The sequence below is a fragment of the Papio anubis genome, chromosome 18 (assembly GCF_008728515.1).
Source record: "Papio anubis isolate 15944 chromosome 18, Panubis1.0, whole genome shotgun sequence".
NCBI classification, from domain to species: Eukaryota; Metazoa; Chordata; class Mammalia; order Primates; family Cercopithecidae; genus Papio; species Papio anubis.
In genome coordinates this window covers 62523404-62542324 of record NC_044993.1, presented here as the reverse complement: position 1 = coordinate 62542324, position 18921 = coordinate 62523404, and the positions used below count along the sequence as shown (strand labels likewise).

Below are 18921 nucleotides of genomic sequence, written 5' to 3'. Positions count from 1 at the left end.
TGCACTCCAGCCTAGGCAACAAGAGTGAAACTCCATCTCAAAAAAAAAAAAAAAAAGGGCTCAACATCATTCATCAACAGGGAGATGCAAATTAAAGCCACAAGGAGAAACCACTAGATACTAAAATGATTATTTTCTTGAGACAGGGTCTCACTGTTGCCCAGGCTAGAATGCAGTGGTGTAATCATGGCCCACTGCAACCTCAACCTCCCAGGCTCAAGCGATCCTCCCACTCCAGCCCCCACGTAGCTGGGACTACAGACATGCACCACAATGTCCAGCTAATTTAAAAAATTTTTGTAGCGACAGGGTCTCCCTCTGTTGCCCAGGCTGGTCTGAAACTCCCAGCCTCAAGCAATCTGCCCTCCTCGGCCTCCCAAAGTGCTGGGATTATAGGTGGAAGTCACTGCTCCCAGCTGAGATGTGCACATTTCAATGTCTGTAAATTTTACATCAGAGGAAGGAAGAAAGGGAGGGAGACTAAGAGCAGGGAGAACTGTAAGCAAATTTTGAGCTTTAGTTCATGATGTGTATGATAATCCATTTAGTAAGTAAGGTGTTCTGATGTCTACAACTCACTCTGAAAAGCATCAAAAATAACATAGATGGATGTGTTACAGGAAAGGGGTCTGGATCCAGACCCCAAGAGAGGCTTCTTGGATCTCCTGCAAGAAGGAATTCAGGGTGAGTCCATGGTGCAAAGCAAAATCAAGTTTATTTAAAAAGGATAGGAATAAAGAATGGCTACTCCAGACAGAGCAGCCCTGAGGGCTGCTGGTTGCCCATTATTACGGTTATTTCTTGATTATATGCTAAACTAGGGGTAGATTATTAATGCCTCCCCTAAAAAAAAAAAATTAGTTCCTGTAATCCCAGCTACTCCGGAGGCTGAGGCAGCAGAATTGCTTGAACCTGGGAGGTGGAGGTTGCAGTGAGCTGAGATTGCTCCATTGCACTCCAGCCTGGGGGACAAGAGCAAAACTCCTTCTCAAAAAAGAAACCTGAGAAAACACAATTCAGGAAGAAAATAATACGTTAAATATATGTACATATAGAGAGAATATAAATATGAGAATGATAAAGGAAATGTAAAATGTTAGTAGCTGGTTAATCTGGACAAAGGGCCTGTGGGATTCTTTGCACTGTTCTTTCAACTTTTCTACAAGTCTGGTGTTATGTCAAAATAAAAGGTATTCCAAAAAATATGCCTGGGAAACCCTGTACCCAACTCTTCCTTCTGGAGATATACAATGTCCATTAGCATGTTAAAGGCTCTGACAAGTCCTGCATAAGGAAACCTATTCAGTTTTTAATGGGTAGATTTTTGTCAGAATGTATATTTCTCACAAAGGGGAATCATCCATACCCCTTTATCTAAACGTATGGATACGCCAGTGTGACATGCTGGAGTTGGAGCATCACTGGACTTGGGTGGAACTGAATCTACCTTGCAGTTCCATAGAAAGTGCTTGCCCCGCCCCCATGGCATTCTCCAGGCCCTCACCCTCTTGAAGTGTCTCCTTCTGCTTCAGCCTTCCTGTGAGCGTCAGGAGGCGGGGCATCACTGCCCAGCCAGCCACCGTGTGCCGGGTTTGGCTCTGTAAGGTCAGGACCCGGCCTCCCCTCCGTTCCTCAGATGCCTTGAGGAGCAGCTGTGCTGTGTTCTGGTCCAGCAGTGCCTTGGAAAACAGCCAAATCCTAGGCAGTGAAGTGAGGGGGTTAAGATCTTGGGCTTTGCAGTCAGGCAAATCTGGGTTCCAATCTCAATGCTGCTACTAACAGGATGACCTGGGAGAAGGACACAACCTCTCTGAGCATCAGTTTCTCCTTCTGCAAAGTGGGGAATAAAGTGGACAAACTGATACTTAGCTTTTTTTTGGGGGGGGGGAGACAGGGTGACTCTGTCACCTAGGCTGGAGTACAGTAGCGCGATCTTGGTTCACGGCAACCTCCACCTCCTGGGCTCAAGCGATTCTCCTGTCTCTTTCTCCTGAGTAGCTGGGATTACAGGGACCTGCCACAACAGCTAAGTTTTGTATTTTTAGTAGCGATGGGGTTTCACCACATTGCCCAGGCTGGTCTTGAACTCCTGACCTCAGGTGATCTGCCCGCCTCAGCCTCCCAAAGTGCTGGGATTACAGGCATGAGCTGCTGTGCCTGACCTTGAAATGATACTGATATTGATACTGACAGGTACTCACCCAGGTGTGATACAGTGTGTTTGCACCTATGGCCGGCTCTTCCCACACACTCTCCTGCAAGGTGACTTTGCCACTCCTGCATTAACATGTGAGATCTATTTCCTCTCCCTCTGAATCAGGGCTGCCCTTTGACCTGTATTTTGGTCAATAGAATGTGGCAGAAATGACACTGCAGAACTTTCAAGGTTGGGCCCTAAGATCTGCAACTTTCACGTTCTCACATGAATGCTCCCTCTTGGAACCCAGCCACCTGGTAAGAAGTCTGACCAGCCTGAGACCACCATGATATGAGGAAGCCCAAGCAGCCACTTGAAAAGAGTGGGGGGGTTTGCACATGGAAGAGCACCGAGGTGCCAGACATGTGAAGGAAGCCTTCCTAGACTTCCCAGTCCACCCCCGCCCTCAGCCCATGCACACATCTGTCTAGGAACTGACTCAGCTGAAGGCTGATGTTAGCCAAGAGTCCCAGAGAATGACCCCTGCCAAAGTCACACAGAGCAGAACTGCCTAATCCTTGTGTAAGTTCCTGACCCACAGAATCATGAGCAAACAAAATGGTTGTTCTTTAATCTCTATGCTTTGGGGTAGCTTGTTATGCAGCAACATCTAACCAACACACTCTGCCATGCACTGTGTACTTTAGATGCATTGTCTGACTCCTTACAAAAGCCCTGTGACTTTTGAGAATATTATGATCCCCAATATACAGATGAGGAAACAGGTAGAGAGAGAGAGTAATGAGCTCAAAGCTCAAATAGGCAGTTAGCAGTACCTAAAGCACAGTATTGTTTAGAATTAAATGAACTTTGGAATATAAGATGCCTGCTCCTGGGTCAAAATGAGTGACTGATAAATGTGAGAAAAGGAACAGCCCCAAGAAGCTTGCTGTTAAACTTGCTGGAAAACTGGGGCAGGGGACGCAGTCCCTATCATCACACAGTGAGTTCCTGTATGACACCATTGGAGAGATTTCCCTTGAGCTTCACCACCAGGAACAAGATAACCCATGCATTTCATGGTGCACAGCTGTTAACTGTGTGTGTGTAAACTTCCTGAGGGCCACTGCAAATATTACTACTTGTTGGTTTCTCTCTTTGCATTGGCTGCTAGGAAGCTCAGAGCCAAATCTTCAGCTGAGCTGTACATAACACAGATGAACTCATAGCATGAATTTTGTTTACTGACTCTACTTTGAGCAGCTTCCCATTTTTCCTATTTTCCTTTTCCCTTCTCCCTAGCTTCCTCATGTATCTTTTTAAAATTTTGAACAAGGGTTGGAAAACTATAGCTTGTGGGCCAAAGCTGGCCCACCACTTCTTTTTATAAATAAAGTTTTATTGGAGCACAATCATGCCCATTATTTATGAACTGTCTATGACACTCTTGTGCCGCCATGGCAGGGTTGAGTAGTTGCAACAGAGACCATACGGCCCATAAAGCTGAAAATAGTTACCATCTGGCCTTGAGAGTTTGCCAACTCCTGACCTAGAACAAGGTACATTTTAATAATTTGCCTCAAATCCTTTTCAGACTGGGGATAAGGATGGACAGTTGGACAGGTGGAGGGACAGCTGTGGTGGCAATTCTGAGGACACGGTTATCTAGGATCATGTCCACAGCCCAGGGGCTCCTTAAATCCATGCCAACCTGGAACAAACATGGGACTGCAGAGGACCATGTTCTACAAAAAAGACCCTGTTCCTACAAAAAAAAAAAAAGTACAAAAATTAGCCAGGTGTGGTGGTGAGCCTGTAGTTCCAGCCACTAGAGAGGCTGAGGGGAATGGTGCCTAAAGTTGGGGGCAGTCTTGCACACTTAACCTGTGGGGGTCTGATGCTACCTCCAGGTATATAGGGTTAGAACTGAGTTAATTTGTAGGACACCCAGTTCGTGTCCACCAGAGAATTGCTTTATGGGGAAAAAGACCCCTGCTCCTGGCCACAGAACTATCCTGTACTGAGCATTAAGAGGATAGTAGCCAAAAAGAGTTTGTTTTTTCCGATTACACCTGCAGCAAAGATGGTAGCCAGCTATGGAGCGTGCTCACTGGCCCTCGCTTGGAACTCACATGCAGGGCTCAGTTCATCCTTAGGAAAACCCTAAAAAGCAGGTGGAGAAACTGAGGCACAGAAGGGCGAGTGGTCCCAGAGGCAGCAGTGGCAGAGTCGGACTGGAACCCAAGTGGTCACCCCTGGCTCCTGAGCACCTCACCATAGTGGACACATCAGTAGGTAAATATATACTCAGACATGAGACCAAATGGAGATGCATATTCCTTGGGATCACTAGTGATTTTTGGTTCATTTCTTTTTACATGATGATTATTATTAATACTATTTTAGAGTCAGGCTCATTTCACTGTCGCCCAGGCTGGACTGCAATGCTGCAATCATAGCTCGCTGCAGCCTCCAACTTCCAAGCTCAAACAATCCTCTAACCTCAGCCTCCCGAGTAGCTGGGACTACCGGTGCACGCCACCACATCCAGCTATTTTTTAAATAAAATTTTTGTACAGATGGGGTCTATGTTGTCCAGGCTGGTCTTGAATTCCGGAACTCAAGCAATCCTTCCACCTCAGCCTCCTGAGTAGCTGGGACTACAGGTGCACCCCACTATACCAGGCTAATCTTTTTTCTTTTTTTTTTTTTGAGATGGAGTCTCGCTCTGTCAACCAGGCTAGAGTGCAGTGGTGCGATCTTGGCTCGCTGCAAGCTCCGCTTCCCCGGTTCATGCCATTCTCCTGCCTCAGCCTCCCAAGGAGCTGGGACTACAGGCGCCCGCCACCACGTCCGGCTAATTTTTTGTACTTTTAGTAGAGATGGTGTTTCACCGTGTTAGCCAGGATGGTCTTGATCTCCTGACCTCGTGATCCGCCCGCCTCGGCCTCCAAAAGTGCTGGGATTACAGGCGTGAGCCACTGCGCCCGGCCTACCAGGCTAATTTTTATTTATTTTTTGGAGAGATGGGGTCTTGCTATATCGTGCAAGCTGCTCTTGAACTCCCGAACTCAAGCAATCCTCCTGCCTCAGCCTCCCAAAGCCCTGGGGTGTGACTCATGGTGCCCAGCCCTTTATACATTATCGTTTAAGCCGTCTACAATGAACACTCTCATAACAATGCAAAAAAAATAAAGGGTAAAAGTGAAAAACTGAAAACCACCTGCTTTTCATGCCCTCAGTGGCACCGATGGGGCTGACTTGGGTGTGGTCTCGGAGGGAAAGAAGAGGGGCCTCTCAGTGAGGACTGCCCAGGCCTCAGCCTTTTGGCCTCTGTGGTCTCCCCGCCTCCTTGCAGACCACCTGGGGACCATTACCTTGCTGGGGTGATCTTTCCAGACAGCTGCAGCCGAACAACCCTGGGGGCACTGAGGACAGCCTGGTGGAGAAGGACACTCACACCCCAGCCCCGGCTGCTTCTCCGAGCGTCCTGGCTGGCGTCGACCTCCAGCAGAACCAGCTCCCGGCCAGACATATGCACAGATAGAGACACGTTGAAGCCGCACACTCTGTAACGCCCGGCAGCTGCCTGCACCTACAGGGAGGCGGGGGAGGGACAGGAAGGGTCTATGGGATCCTGGGTGTGGGGTAGGGCTGCCTCCTCCTCCAGGAAGCCCTCCTGAGCCACTCCAACTTTGAGCAGTCACCAATCATGGTAGACAGCACACAATCAGGAGGAGAAATGAGACAGAGGGAGGGATGAGGGAGACAGCCTACCCTGGCTCCAGCACCTGGCCCAGGGGTACAGTCCCATCTTTCCACATGTGAAATGGGAGTTCTTATTGTACAAATGGGGAAACTGAGGCTCTCAGAGGGTCATATATGCCACCTGAGTCTGCCTAGCTCTAAAACTCGTGCTGGTGGGGGAAGCAGAGGACATCTTTGCAACTCCTCCACGGAAAAGGAGGCCCTGTAGAGTGCCCCGCGGGAACCAGAGAACCCAGAACTTCTGGGATGCAAAGAGGATGGCATCTGGGTACCCAAGCAGTGAGGCGGGGGTGAACACGTAGTCAGCCCCAACAAGGGTGTTGAAGGGAGCAGTGGGGAGGGGAGCAGTGGAGGGTGGGAGCAGAGAGGCCCAAGGCTCCACCAGCTCCACAGGACCTGAGCCTCTCCTTTTCCTGAACTGAGCCTCAGTTTCCCCATCTGCAAAGCAGGTTTAGCCCCATGGTTCTGAATCCAGCCTGTGTATTGCAATCACAATGAATTTTTTTTTTTTTTTTTTCCCTGAGACAGAGTCTCATTGTGATCTCAGCTCACTGCACCCTCTGTCTCCCAGGTTCAAGTGATTCTCCTGCCTCAGCCTCCCGAGTAGCTGGGATTACAAGTGCCCGCCACCATGCCCAGCTAATTTTTTTTTTTTGTATTTTTAGTAGAGATGGGGTTTCACCATGTTGTCCAGGTTGGTCTCGAACTCCTGACCTCAGGTAATCTGTCCGCCTCGGCCTCCCAAAGTGCTGGGATTACAGGCATGAGCCACCGTGCCTCGCCTGGAAAGGTTTTAAAAGAATGCCTGGTGCTTCCACAGATGAACTGCTGAATAAAACATGATACATCCAGACAATGGAATATTATCTAGCACTAATATAAAATGAGCTATTAAGCTGAAAAAGACATGAAGGAAACTTAAATGTATATTATTAAGTGAAAGCAGCCCATCTGAAAAGGCTGCACACTGTATTCCAACTCTGTGACATTCTGGAAAAAGTCAAAACCACAGAGAGTAAGAACAGTGGTTGCCAGGGGGTGGAGTGTAGGAGGAGGGATGAAAAGGTAGAGCCCAGAGGATTTTTTAGGGCAAGGAAACTGCTCTGAATGATGCTGTCAAGGCAGATCCATAATGTCTGTCAAAACCCATAGACTGGTAGGGCACGATGACTCACACCTGTAACTGCAGCACTTTAGAGACCAAGGCAGGAGGACTGCTGAAGGCCAGGAGTTGAGACCAGCCTGAACAACAGAGCAAGACCCCCATCTCTACAAAAAATTAAAACATTAGCTGAGTGTGGTGGCGTGCACCTATAGTCCCAGCTACTCAGAAGGCTGTGGCGAAAGGATGGCTGGAGCCTGGGAGGTGGAGGCTGCAGTGAGCCATGTCATGCCACTGCACTCCAGCCTGGTTGACAGAACAAGACACTGTCTTAAAAATTAAAATTAAAATTAACGTTTGAACTGGGCACAGGAGCTCACACCAGTAATCCCAGCACTTTTGAAGTCTGGCGCAGATGGATCACTCGAGGTCAGGAGTTCAAGATCAGTCTGAAATCCCATCTCTACTAAAAATACAAAAAATTAGCTGGACGTGGTGGCGCATGCCTGTAATCCCAGCTACTTGGGAGGCTGAGGCACAGGAATCACTTAAACCCAGAAGGTGGAGTTTGCAAATCCGAGATCATGCCACTGCACTCTAGCCTCGGTGACAGAGCAAGACTCGGTCTCAAAAAATACTAATGATAATAATATTTGCACCCATTAGATGACCCAGCATCCAAGCTTCCAGGGGAACCCACCCCCAGTCCCCGATGAGTTCGGGGGATCGATAGCACGGGCTCTGAAACCAGAACGCCTGGGTTCCCACCCAAGATCTTCCACTGCTGAGCTCCATGATCTTGGGCAAGTCACACCACCTCTCTAAGTCTCAGAGCCTCATCCACAAAATGGTACAACAGTGCTCCACACCTCCCCACAACAGCATCGTGAGGTGACCATGAGATAATCCACAAACAGGGTTTAGAACAGAGCCTGCCAAGCAATCACTCCACAGACATCAGCCCCTAGAACAAATGGTTAATATGATGGCATTTCCTCCCATCTAAAATGGCAGCAGCTCTCAGATGGGCCGTGATCTCAGGGAACTCCACAAAAGCAAAAGGCTGCTAGTGAAATGGTGACCTGTGTCAATGTGAAGATAGAGCCTGGCTTCAGGGACATCAACCTGTGAAAACTCGTGCCTCTAAGAATAAGCAGTTCCCTCCGTTCAGAGCCACTCTCGGGCTCCATTCGAGTGTCTAAAACCCAACACACAGGGAATGCACAGCAGGTGTTTAAAAAATACTATCAGGGCTGGGCATAGTGGCTCATGTCTATAATCCCAGCACCTTGGGAGGCCAAGGGAGGAGGATCACTTGAACCCAGGGGCTCATTGCCAGCCTGGGCAACATCGCGAGACCCCGTCTCTGCCAAAAAAAAAAAAAAAAATTACAAAAATTAGCTGGGTGTTGCGGCATATGCCTGTGGCACCAGCTACTCAGGAGGCTGAGGTGGAAGGATTGCTTGACCCCAGGTGGTCAAGGCTGAAGTGAGCCGTGATTACGCCACCACTGCACTTCAGCCCAGCCAACAGAGTGAGATCCTGTCTCAAAAGAAATTTTAAAATGCTATCAGGCTAGGTGCGGTGGCTCATGCCTGTAATCTTAGCACTTTGGAAGGCTGAAGCAGAAAGACAACTTGGGGCCAAGAGTTTAAAACCAGCCTGGGCAACATAGTGAGACCCCACCTCTAATTTTTTTTATCGCTATCAAATTAAAGGTCTGCCCCACGTCTCCTAAGGGCCTCATCCCTGTTGGGATTTCCTATTTACACCTCCACATCCTTGAATTAGTCACCCTCTAATTCCTGTGGCACACACCATGCACAGTCTGCTCAATGAAGCTGCAAACTTGGTGGGGGGACGGGGCTCCCACCTGGATGTCTTTCTCCACCTCCAAAATACACTGGATCAACAAAACTCTCTTGAAGGATTACACAGCTTCGCCAAAGCCCAAATACAGGGCAGAGTTTGGAGGAAAACTCTGTTTCTGTCCATTTTCAAGAGTGAAATGAGATCCTTCACCCCCTTCAGCCTGGACCATCACTTCCAAATGATGGATGTGGAAACCTCCCTGCCATCTGTTCTTGATTCTGCAGGGGCTGTTTGGCTAAGCACAACACTGCAAGTGTGGCCTCCCTCCCTCAGGCCCCCATCCTGCCTTCCTTCCGCCCATTCCCAGCAGGCCAGCTGCTCACAGACAACTCTTGGCAGGCAAGTCAAGGTCATCCGCAAGGAAGCAACGTCCATACCTGGAAGTTTGGAGGAAATGTTGGTCTGTGGGGATGCTTGAGCTGGAAGAAAAATGCAAAGTTGAAGTCAGATCCGTTCAGCTGGACCGAGACCTGTTGTGGGGAGAGTTGAAGAGGGGTCAGAGGGAACAGAGAGGGAGATGCAGAACCCTAGGAGGTGGCTACTAGGCAAACGCATCCCAGAATTTGCCCAAAGCTCAAACCAGAAACTTCTGTCCTCCCTCAATGTTCCTCACCCCTCAATCTTACTCAGGCTGCGCTACTGAACAAGGTTGCTTAGGAAGTGTTGTCCTGGATTTGGGGCTGGAAGACCACTTTGGGACCCCCTACTCCCTGCCATGGTGCCTGCTCATGCCTCCCACAGCCACACCACCTGCTAGTTGACCCTGACTGTGAACCAGGCACTGTGCTACCAGGTTCACAATGAGTACTTCATTTAATCCTCAACACTGCTTTGCTGGGTTGCTGTTACCATCCCATTTCCCAGCTAGCAAAACTGAGGCTCAGTGGGACTCAGTAATTCACCCAAGGTTACACAGCTAGTTAACAGTGGAACTGGGAATTGAACTTGAACTTACATAACACTAAACTGCCCACTAGATTGAAAGCTGTCAGAGATGGGAACAGAGATGGGGACAGAGTCACCCATGCATCCCCAGTGCACATCACAGAGCCTGGCACACAGGAGATACAACCTATCCATGCTGAATGAATGGATATGAATGCACATGCCCATGGATGAACAAATGAACAGCCATGAATGAGTAAATATACCTACAATGGCTGCTATATATTCACCAAACTGCATTTCCTTTTCTTCCTGGACATACAGCTAAAACTACATTTCCCAGCCTCCCTTGCAGCTAGGTGGGATCATGTGATGAGAACCCAGGCAGGAATGACCTTTCCACTTATGGGTATGGCTCATAAAAGCCTCCTGCATAATTCTCCACTCTCTCTCCCTCTGTCTGCCCACTGGGGCAGAGCCACAAGGTGGGGAGGCCTGGATCCTGAGAGACTGTATGGAGCAGAGCCATGGTGAACTGAGACATGAACACTGGCCTTTCACAAAGAGCCAAACATTTGTTTACAACAGTCAATGCATCCTGACTAATCACAAACACATTGCCAAAATAAGGACTGTGCTGCTGGCTCTCCAGGGTCATGTGTCCTGCCACCTCCTCAGACATCTCATATAGGTCACCTTCTCTAAAGGTTATTAAGACCCGGCCTCCCTTGGCAAGGGAGCAGAATTCAGCCTCCTGACCTGGGATGTGACATTGTGGTTGACGGCAGCTCGTACATCCACACCGAAGTTGAATGTTCCTTGGGGACTCTGTCTAAAGATGATGCCCCCATCCAAGTTCAGGGCCTGGGGGAAGCTCAGCTGGGAAGAAACAGACAACACCCTTTACTTCTGCTAACAGTCAAGCTCTGTGTGGAGGGCACAAACCAGTGTCTGCCCAACCTGGGGACCCATACCTGGTAGGAATGGGCCAAGTCCAGGGCCAGGCTGTGCCGGATTTCCCCATGCTGAGATCTGTCACGATGTAAACCCTTCAAGTGCAGCACAACTTTCCGGTTGACTTTCAAAGTAGCCTCAATCTCCCTGTTCTTAGCCTGAGTGTGTGAGAACCAGAGGCACTGAGAGAGGTCTCGTACCATCTCTAAATGCTTGCGGAAGCCACCCTGGGAACCCAGTCGTCAGAAGAAAGTGGCCCAAAGATTGATGGGTTATGGAGCAGTCTACACTCGTCCACTTATAGGGCAGGAAGTGGGCACAGGTACACAGGAATGGTAAACTCCAGTGCCTACAGCTAAGATTAGCCGGGTGGGCTTGATGGAACAAATGTGAATGTCTGTGTCTTGTCCAAAGAAAGCGCCTAGAGAGTAGTGTATTTTGTTCATTGCCATATTCCTAATACTTAGCACGGGTCCTGGCATGTAGTAGGTGCTCAATAAATACTTGGACACACACAGAATCACTAGCTACAGCCTGAAACTCCAAGGACAAAGCTGAGCTAGAGTGAAAGAATGTGTAACTCATAGTGGAGCTGGGAGAAGAACACTCATTCCACGATGACATCCATGTCCTCATCACTGGAACCTGTCAATATGTGACCTTTCGTGGCAAAAGAGACTTTGCAGTGTGACTGGATTGAGGATCTTGAGATGAGGAGATTATCTGGGTGGCCCTAGAGTAATCACAGAGGTCCTGTGAGAGGGAGGCAGGAGGGTCAGAGTCACACAGAGATTGGAAGATGCCACGCTGCTGGCTTTGAAGATGAAAGAAAGTGCCACGAGCCAAGGCATGCAGGCAGCTTCTAGAAGCTGGAAAAGGAAAGGAAATGGACTCTCCCCCGGAGCGTCCAGAAGGAACACAGCCCTGCTAACACCTTGATTTTAGCCACATGAGATCCATTTTGGGCTTCTGAATTCCAAAATTGTAAAATAAATTTGTGGCGTTTTAAACCATTAAGATTGCAGCAATTTGTCATGGCAGCCATACCAAACTAATACACAATGGCTCTATCGTTTATTCACTCAACAATCATTTAGCTTCTGCCATAGGCCAAGTACACAGTAGCACGTTACCATCTTTTCCTACCTGTGTTGACTGAGAAGTTAAAAATGCCTGCCAAGGAGCTTTATCATTGGAATGCATCTTTAAAGGGGTGCATCTTTAAAGGGGTGCTCGGCTTTACTTTAAAACCAAGACGGAGGAAGAGAAATAAGGGTCCAAGAGGGGGGAAAAATGCATGTCATTAAACACACTTATTTTATTTTGAGACAGTCTCTGTCACTCAGGCTGGAGTGCAGTGGTGCAATCTCGGCTCACTGCAGCCTCCACCTCCCGGGTTCAAGCGATTCTCCTGCCTCAGCCTCCCGAGTAACTGGGATTACAGGCACCTGCCACCACTCCTGGCTAATTTTTTTTGGATTTAGTAGAGATGGCGTTTTACCATGTTGTTCAGGCTGGTCTTGAATTCCTGACCTCAAATGATCCGCCTGCGTCGGCCTCCCAAAGTGCTAGTATTACAGGTGTAAGCCATCTCGCCCAGCCTAGACACGGTTTTAAAAAGAGTAGACAGCCAAATTATATGAAACTAAACGATTGCCATTTACTCAGTCTGAGCCTGTTGTTGTCAGCTGGGATTTGAGGCCTGGTGTGGTCACGCCTTCTCAATTTTTTTCTTATAAACACCAGAAATCTGGGTTTTACTCAAAATCTTCTGATTTTCAGTGGTGGCAATTAATTTTCTTAAAAAATGTAAATGCTAAGCAGACCAAACAAAACCCATCTGCAGATTGAATTTGGCCCATAGTGCCGGCTCTGCGATCTCCGGTTTAAGAAACAGCAAACACCATCGGGAACCACTTCTGCAGGTGTCTGAGGCTGTCATCCTGCCGTCTGTTTCCCCCTAGAAGCTCCAAGAACTGTACTACCTTATCCCTGGGGAGCCGCACGCAGCCTCGTTTAACTAATGGTGAAGGGAGCCCCCAGAAGGGTGGGTCTCACTGCTCAACAGCTGCCTGGTTCATCCTCCTTCCCAGGGGCTGTTTTGTATCTTGCAAAGAGAAATGGCCAGGTGCGGTGGCTCATGCCTGCAATCCCAGCACTTTGGGACGCTGAGGCGGGGGGATCACCTGAGGTCAGGAGCTCGAGACCAGCCTGGCCAGCATGGAGAAACCCCATCTCTACTAAAGGTACAAAAATTAGCCGGGTGTGGTCATGGGAGCCTATAATCCCAGCTACTCGAGAGGCTGAGGCAGGAGAATCACTTGAACCCAGGAAGTAGAGGTTGCAATGAGCTGACATCGTGCAGCTGCACCCCAGCCTGGGCAACAGAGCGAGACTCGATCCTCAGTCTCAAAAAAAAAAAAAAAAAAAAATGGTGGGAGGGGTCTGTGCATGAACCTGGGAGGTGGAGGTTGCGGTGAGATGAGATCAAGTCACTGTACTCCAAACTCCAGCATGGACAACAGAGTGAGACTCTGTCTCAAAAAAAAAAAAGAGAGAGGGAGAGAGAGACACAATGACTATCTTCCTTGCATACAGTAAATCCTCCATAAATGCTTGCTGAAAAATACGGTGCTCTCCCAGAGTATCAACTCCTCCAAGAGGTGTCAGGAAGGCAACCTGGATCAGGTTCTAGTAGGCATTTTACAACACTACATTGTAATCTTCAGAGTCACTACATAGAGATGAGCACTGCTGCTCCCATTCTGCAGACAAGGAAACTGAGGTCCAGAGACACGAAATAATTAGCCAAGGATACACAGGCAAAAACAAGTTTCACCCCCAGGGAACCACATGCCAAGATCCTCAGCCAGGTTTGGTGACTCTTATCTGTAATCCTAGCATCTTTTTTTTTTTTTTTTTTTTTTTGAGACCACGTCTCTCTCTGTCACCTAGGCTGGAATGCAGTGGCGGGATCTCGGCTCACTGCAACCTCCGCCTCCCGGGTTCAAGTGCTTCTTGTGCCTCAGCCTCCCGAGTAGCTGGGATTCTAGGCACCCGCCACTACACCCAGCCAATTTTTATAGTTTTTTAGTAGAGATGGGATTTTGCCATTTGGGCCAGGCTGGTCTCAAACTCCTGACCTCAAGTGATCCACCCGCCTTGGCTTCCCAAAATGCTGGGATTACAGCTGTGAGCCACCACGCCTGGCCTAATCCCAGCACTTCGGAAGGTGAGGCAGGAGGATCCCCTGAATCTAAGAGTTTAAGACCAGCCTGGGAAACATAGTGAGACCTCCATCGCTACAAAAAATTTTAAAATGAGCTGGGTGTGGTGGTGTACACTTGTGGTCTTAGCTACTTAGGAGGCTGAGGTGGGAGGATCACTTGAGCTTAGGAGGTAAAGGCTGCAGTGAGTGAGCCATGCACTCTAGCCTGGGTGACAGAGCAAGACCCTGCCTCAAAAAAGACCCTCTAAGTCAGGGGTCAGCAACTACAGCCCCTGGTCCAAATGTGGCCTGTTTTTGCAAGTAAAATCCTGTTGGGACTCAGCCACGCCATTCATTACGTATTATCCACAGTGTTCTTGAATTGCAACGGCAGATATGAGTCAACAAGACCTGAACCATGTGGCCCATGAAGCCTCAACTAGTTACTATCTGGTTCTTTCCAGAAAAGTTTGTTGACTTCTGCTCTGGATCCTGGCATGCGATGGGTGTTAAATAGCATCATGGCAGCAGCTATTCATTGAGCACCTACTGTGTACCAAGCCCTATGGCTACAGTGTAAATAAAGTACTCGTGGAGATCACGACTTTTCCAGAGTAGCAGAGAAGCCAGTGATGGATGAATCACAAAAATAGAACTGGGGCCAGGTACAGCGGTTCACATCTGTAATCTCAGCACTTTGGAGGCCAAGATGGGAGGACTGCTTAGAGTCCAGGAGTTCAAGACCAGCCTGGGCAATATAGCAAGACTCTGTCTCTACTAAAAATAAAAATAAAAAATAACAAGGTATGGTGGTAGTGTGTGCCTGTGGTCCCAGCTACTTGGGAGGCTGAGGTGGGAGGATCACTTGAGCCTAGGAGGACAAGGCTACAGTGAGCCGAGATTGTGCCTCTGTACTCCAGCCTGGGTGACAGAGCGAGACTTTGTCTTAAAAAAAAAAAAAAAGAACTGGGATTTGTGATAGGTACTAGAAGCAAAAGATACAGGGCAAGCTAGGTGCAGCGGTAATCCCAGCACTTTGGGAGGCCGAAGTGGGCAGATCACTTGAAATCAGAAGTTTGAGAATAGCCTGGCCAAATGGTAACACCCAGTCTCTACTAAAAATACAAAAAACAATAGCCAGTAGTGGGAATGCACGTCTGTAATTCCAGCTACTCGGGAGACTGAGGCAGGAGAATCACTTGAACCTGGGAGGCAGAGGTTGCAGTGAGCTGGGATTGCACCACTACACTCTGTCTTGCGCGACAGAGTGAGACTCTGTTTCCCAAAAAAAAGAAAGAAGAAGATATAAGGCATCGCCAGAGTAAGCAGGGGTGTGTGTGAGGTGGTCTGGGGGTCAGGTGAGAGGATGCTTGAGCTCAATCCTAAAAGATGAGAAGGGAAGAGGCAAAGCTGAAGGAGAGGGTGACGGCTCCAGGCACACAGGACACACAGAGGTCCCGAGGCAGGAAAGAGCCAGGTGAGGAAATGAGAAGAGGCTGGAGGAGGCGGATGCAGGCCACGAAGCGGGGCTGAGGTGGCGGGAGTGGGGCTTCATCCCAAGAGACGTTGTCAGAGTTTGAGAGCAAGCAGGTGGCAGGGTTGTGCTGGCCTTTAGAAAATATCCCTCTGACTGTCACACAGACTGTACTAGGGAGGACCAAATTAAACAGGGAACCCAGGCAGGAGAATTTTTTTTTTGGGGGGGGGCAGAGTCTCACTCTGTGGACCAGGCTGGAATGCAGTGGCACAATCTTGGCCCACTGCAACCTCCACCTCCCAAGTTCTCCTGCCTCAGCCTCCTGAGTAGCTGGGACTGCGGGTACCCACCACCACACCCAGCAAGTTTTTGTATTTTTAGTAGAGATGGGGTTTCACCATGTTGGCCAGGATGGTCTCGAACTCCCGACCTCAGGTGATCTGCCCGCCTTGGCCTCCCACAGTGCTAGGATTACAGGCAGGAACCACCACGCCTGGCCAGGAGAACTTTTTTTTGTGGGCCGGGGTGTGGGGGAGGTGTCTGAATCTTGCTCTGTTGCCCAGGCTGGAATGCAATAGTGCAATCAGGGCTCATTGAAGCCTCAACCTCCTGGGCTTAATCAGATCCTCCTGCCTCAGCCTCCTAGGTAGCTGGGACTACAAGAACATGCCACCATGTCTGGCTAATTAAACAAATTTTCTTTCTTTCTTTTTTTTTTTTTTTGGAAACAGGGTTTCCGTATGTTGCCCAGACAGATCTCCACCTCCTGGTCTTAAGCGACCTTCCCACCTCGGCCGCCTGAGTAGCTAAGATTACAGGTGTGACTCATTGCACTCAGCCCAGATAACATGTTTTTAATTCTACTGAGAGATGGCAGCAACTTGAACCAGGGCTGACTGGGATGCAAAGGTCCCTGGGGTCTCCGCTCTTACCATGTGCTGATTCCAAGCAACCAGGCACCCCTCTGTGTTCCTGGGGATGACTTTGCCATCGTATGGATGCATCAGACCTGCACAGACCTGGGAGGGACATGTACACACGCACACAGGGGGTCAGGAGGCAGCTGGGGCCTTCCTCCGGCTCTCAGACCCCTTCCCAGCTATGCCCTGGACCCACTCACGTAGGGGTGTCCAGCCTGGCAGCCCAGGACCACAGTCTGCAGGGTTTCCTCTCGGCCATTCAGGACAACTCTAGTCTCCAGGGAATAGCGCTGGTGTCGTCTATCAGCCGTGAAGGTCTCCTGCAGGAGGAGGCTCTGCGGGATGGGCAGGTGCAAGGGGTGCCTGGTGTGCAGAGGGAAAAACAGGCCAAAGCCATTAAAGCAGCTGGTAGTGTTGGGGGATAATTGTGCCCCACGTTCTCAGCCTGGGCCTGTCACAAGCTTGCAGACTTAAGATTATCACAGAGAAGAGAACATAGGACACCTGGCAGCCCTGTGCTTTACAATTTGGCATCTGGAAGCCTTCACCACCTCACTGTGCCAGTGAAGTGGGCATGGCTGGGGTCCCCATCGCCATTTGACAGCAAAGACCCAAGGGGATAGATGGCACACAGCATCTGGTGTCACTGACTGGGACTGGAATCCAGGCACGGTCTTTCACTAGCTGTGTGACCTTGGGCAAAGGACTTGATTTTTCTGTGCCTCAGCTTCCCCATCTGTAAAACGGGGTCTAAAATAATATTGATTGGACACAGTGGTCGGGATTAGAGATAACATATATGAAATGAACGCAAGCTCCCCAAGGGCAAAGGTTTCTGACGTTCTGGTTCTCTGCCATTTTCCACGTGCCCAGAAGAGCCCTTGGTCCATAGTAGGTGCTCAACGAACGTAAGTGGGATAAAAACACAAATGAACACCGTGCAAACGATGCTGCTCTTCCTTTGTCATCACTGCTGCTGTTTAGGCTGTAGGTGACTTATCTGAGGCCACAGAGCTGCTCAATGCATAGCCTGGAGTCCAAGATGGCTCCGCTCATCCCAACCTCGTGCTGTTGCCTGCACACAGGGAACTGCTTTTCTAATGAGCTCTGTCTCTAGGAAATGAGAAGACTACACAAGCAGCTCCAGGCTAGGATGATGAGACTCACTTCTGCTCCCACCTCAGCAACTAATGGAGGAGGCGAGAGATGTGGGAGATTTCAGGGGAGGTGGCTCTCCTCTGGCATTTGGGTTCCATCTGGGCCCCAGCAGGTCAGCAGGGTTTCTCCAGGTAGCTCTGCCCATCCTGTTCCCCCGGGGACCCTCCATGCTGGAGAAGGGGAAACTTGCAGGGTGTCAGCCGAGGAGAAGGGGCGCACACACCTAAGGAGCAAGGTCCCCCGTTTCCGGTACAATGTCCTGTCTTGCCTCAGCTCCTCCAGCTCTCCCTCCAACTGCAGGCCCTGAGCTTGGCCCTGGGCACCAGTCCGCAGAGCCGTCAGCGACACCTGGGTCTTCTGGGGCTGCAACAAGATCCAGGCTGAAGGGAGGGATGGGCCAGCAGGACCATGCTGCAGACCTGCCTTGCAGGAAGGCAAGGGGTAGCCCCCCACAGCCTGCCCATCACCCCCAGAAATGACTATCCGAGAATGACTACCAAACTCCACCCACAACCTCCACCCTGATTAGACCACAGGATCCCACCGGCACACCACCATGTCTAGACCTCCCTAGGTACCCAGGGGGAATGAAGAACTTGGATTTCTCAGCTAAAGGAAGCCAAGCTTCGCTCCCGGATCTGTGCTAATGTGACCAGGGTTCATTTCACAGAACAAGAAACTAAGGCTTGTCTGGGCGCAGCGGCTCACGCCTGTAATCCCAACACTTTGGGAGGCTGAGATGGGAGGGTAACTTGAGCCCAGGGCTTTAAGACCAGCCTGGGAAACAGCAATACCTTGTGTCTGCCAAAAAAAAAAAACCAGCAATGCATGGTGGCATGGGTAGCATGTGCCTATAGTTCTAACTACTTGGGAGGCTGAGTGGGGAGGATCCTTTAAGCCCAGACGTTTGAGGCTGCAGTGAGCTATGACTGTATCACTGAACTCCAGCCTGGACAACAGAATGAGACTATCAAAAAATACGTAAGAAGAAAAGAAGGAAAAGGAAAAAGGAGAGAGAGAGAGAGAAATAGAGGCTCCAGGAGGCCCAAGGTAACGGGCCAAGCCAGTGGCACAAAACCGTTCTCCATCCCAAGCAGGGAGAGAGATAGGAGACCCAGGTGAGGGATTTGGTGGTCTCTTGGCTGCACAGGCCTCCTGGGCTCTTACCCACTCCAGGTGCCTGTAGGCGGCTGTTAGGTTCAGCTCCTGCTGGGGGCCTTTCAACCAGCAGTTCAGGATCTTACGGTCCCGGCTGTTCTCAGCATGGATCTCACCCTGCACTGCTGCGTTCCAGGATGACTCGACTTCACTCCAGCTGTGGAAGAGGCTCTGTGCCAAGACTGTCACCGTGGAGACCTGCAATGAGGTGAAGAGGGGGACCAAGGCCTTTGCACACCCTATTTCCTCCCCCGCGGATACCCTTTCATCTCTTTCCTGCTT

General features: G+C 49.7%; 1 protein-coding gene across 7 annotated transcripts in view; it reads right to left on the bottom strand.

Moving 5' to 3' along the window:
• LOC101011777 overlaps positions 1 to 18921 on the bottom strand; it is a 154612-nt gene that overhangs the window by 54762 nt on the left and 80929 nt on the right. For 6 of the 7 annotated variants that reach the window (XR_004179846.1, XM_031658476.1, XM_031658471.1 and 3 more), the window contains 9 exons: positions 18649 to 18837; positions 17705 to 17844; positions 16524 to 16686; positions 16336 to 16422; positions 10739 to 10876; positions 10524 to 10643; positions 9257 to 9349; positions 5515 to 5732; positions 1505 to 1698 (listed from right to left, as the gene is read on the bottom strand). Coding sequence is in view for 6 of the 7 variants with exons in the window: in XM_031658476.1 (XP_031514336.1) it covers positions 1505 to 1698; positions 5515 to 5732; positions 9257 to 9349; positions 10524 to 10643; positions 10739 to 10876; positions 16336 to 16422; positions 16524 to 16686; positions 17705 to 17844; positions 18649 to 18837 (1342 nt within the window). In the remaining variant the exon portion in view is untranslated. The remainder of the gene's footprint in view (positions 1 to 1504; positions 1699 to 5514; positions 5733 to 9256; positions 9350 to 10523; positions 10644 to 10738; positions 10877 to 16335; positions 16423 to 16523; positions 16687 to 17704; positions 17845 to 18648; positions 18838 to 18921) is intronic. The other variant, XM_031658472.1, reaches the window with a different exon arrangement.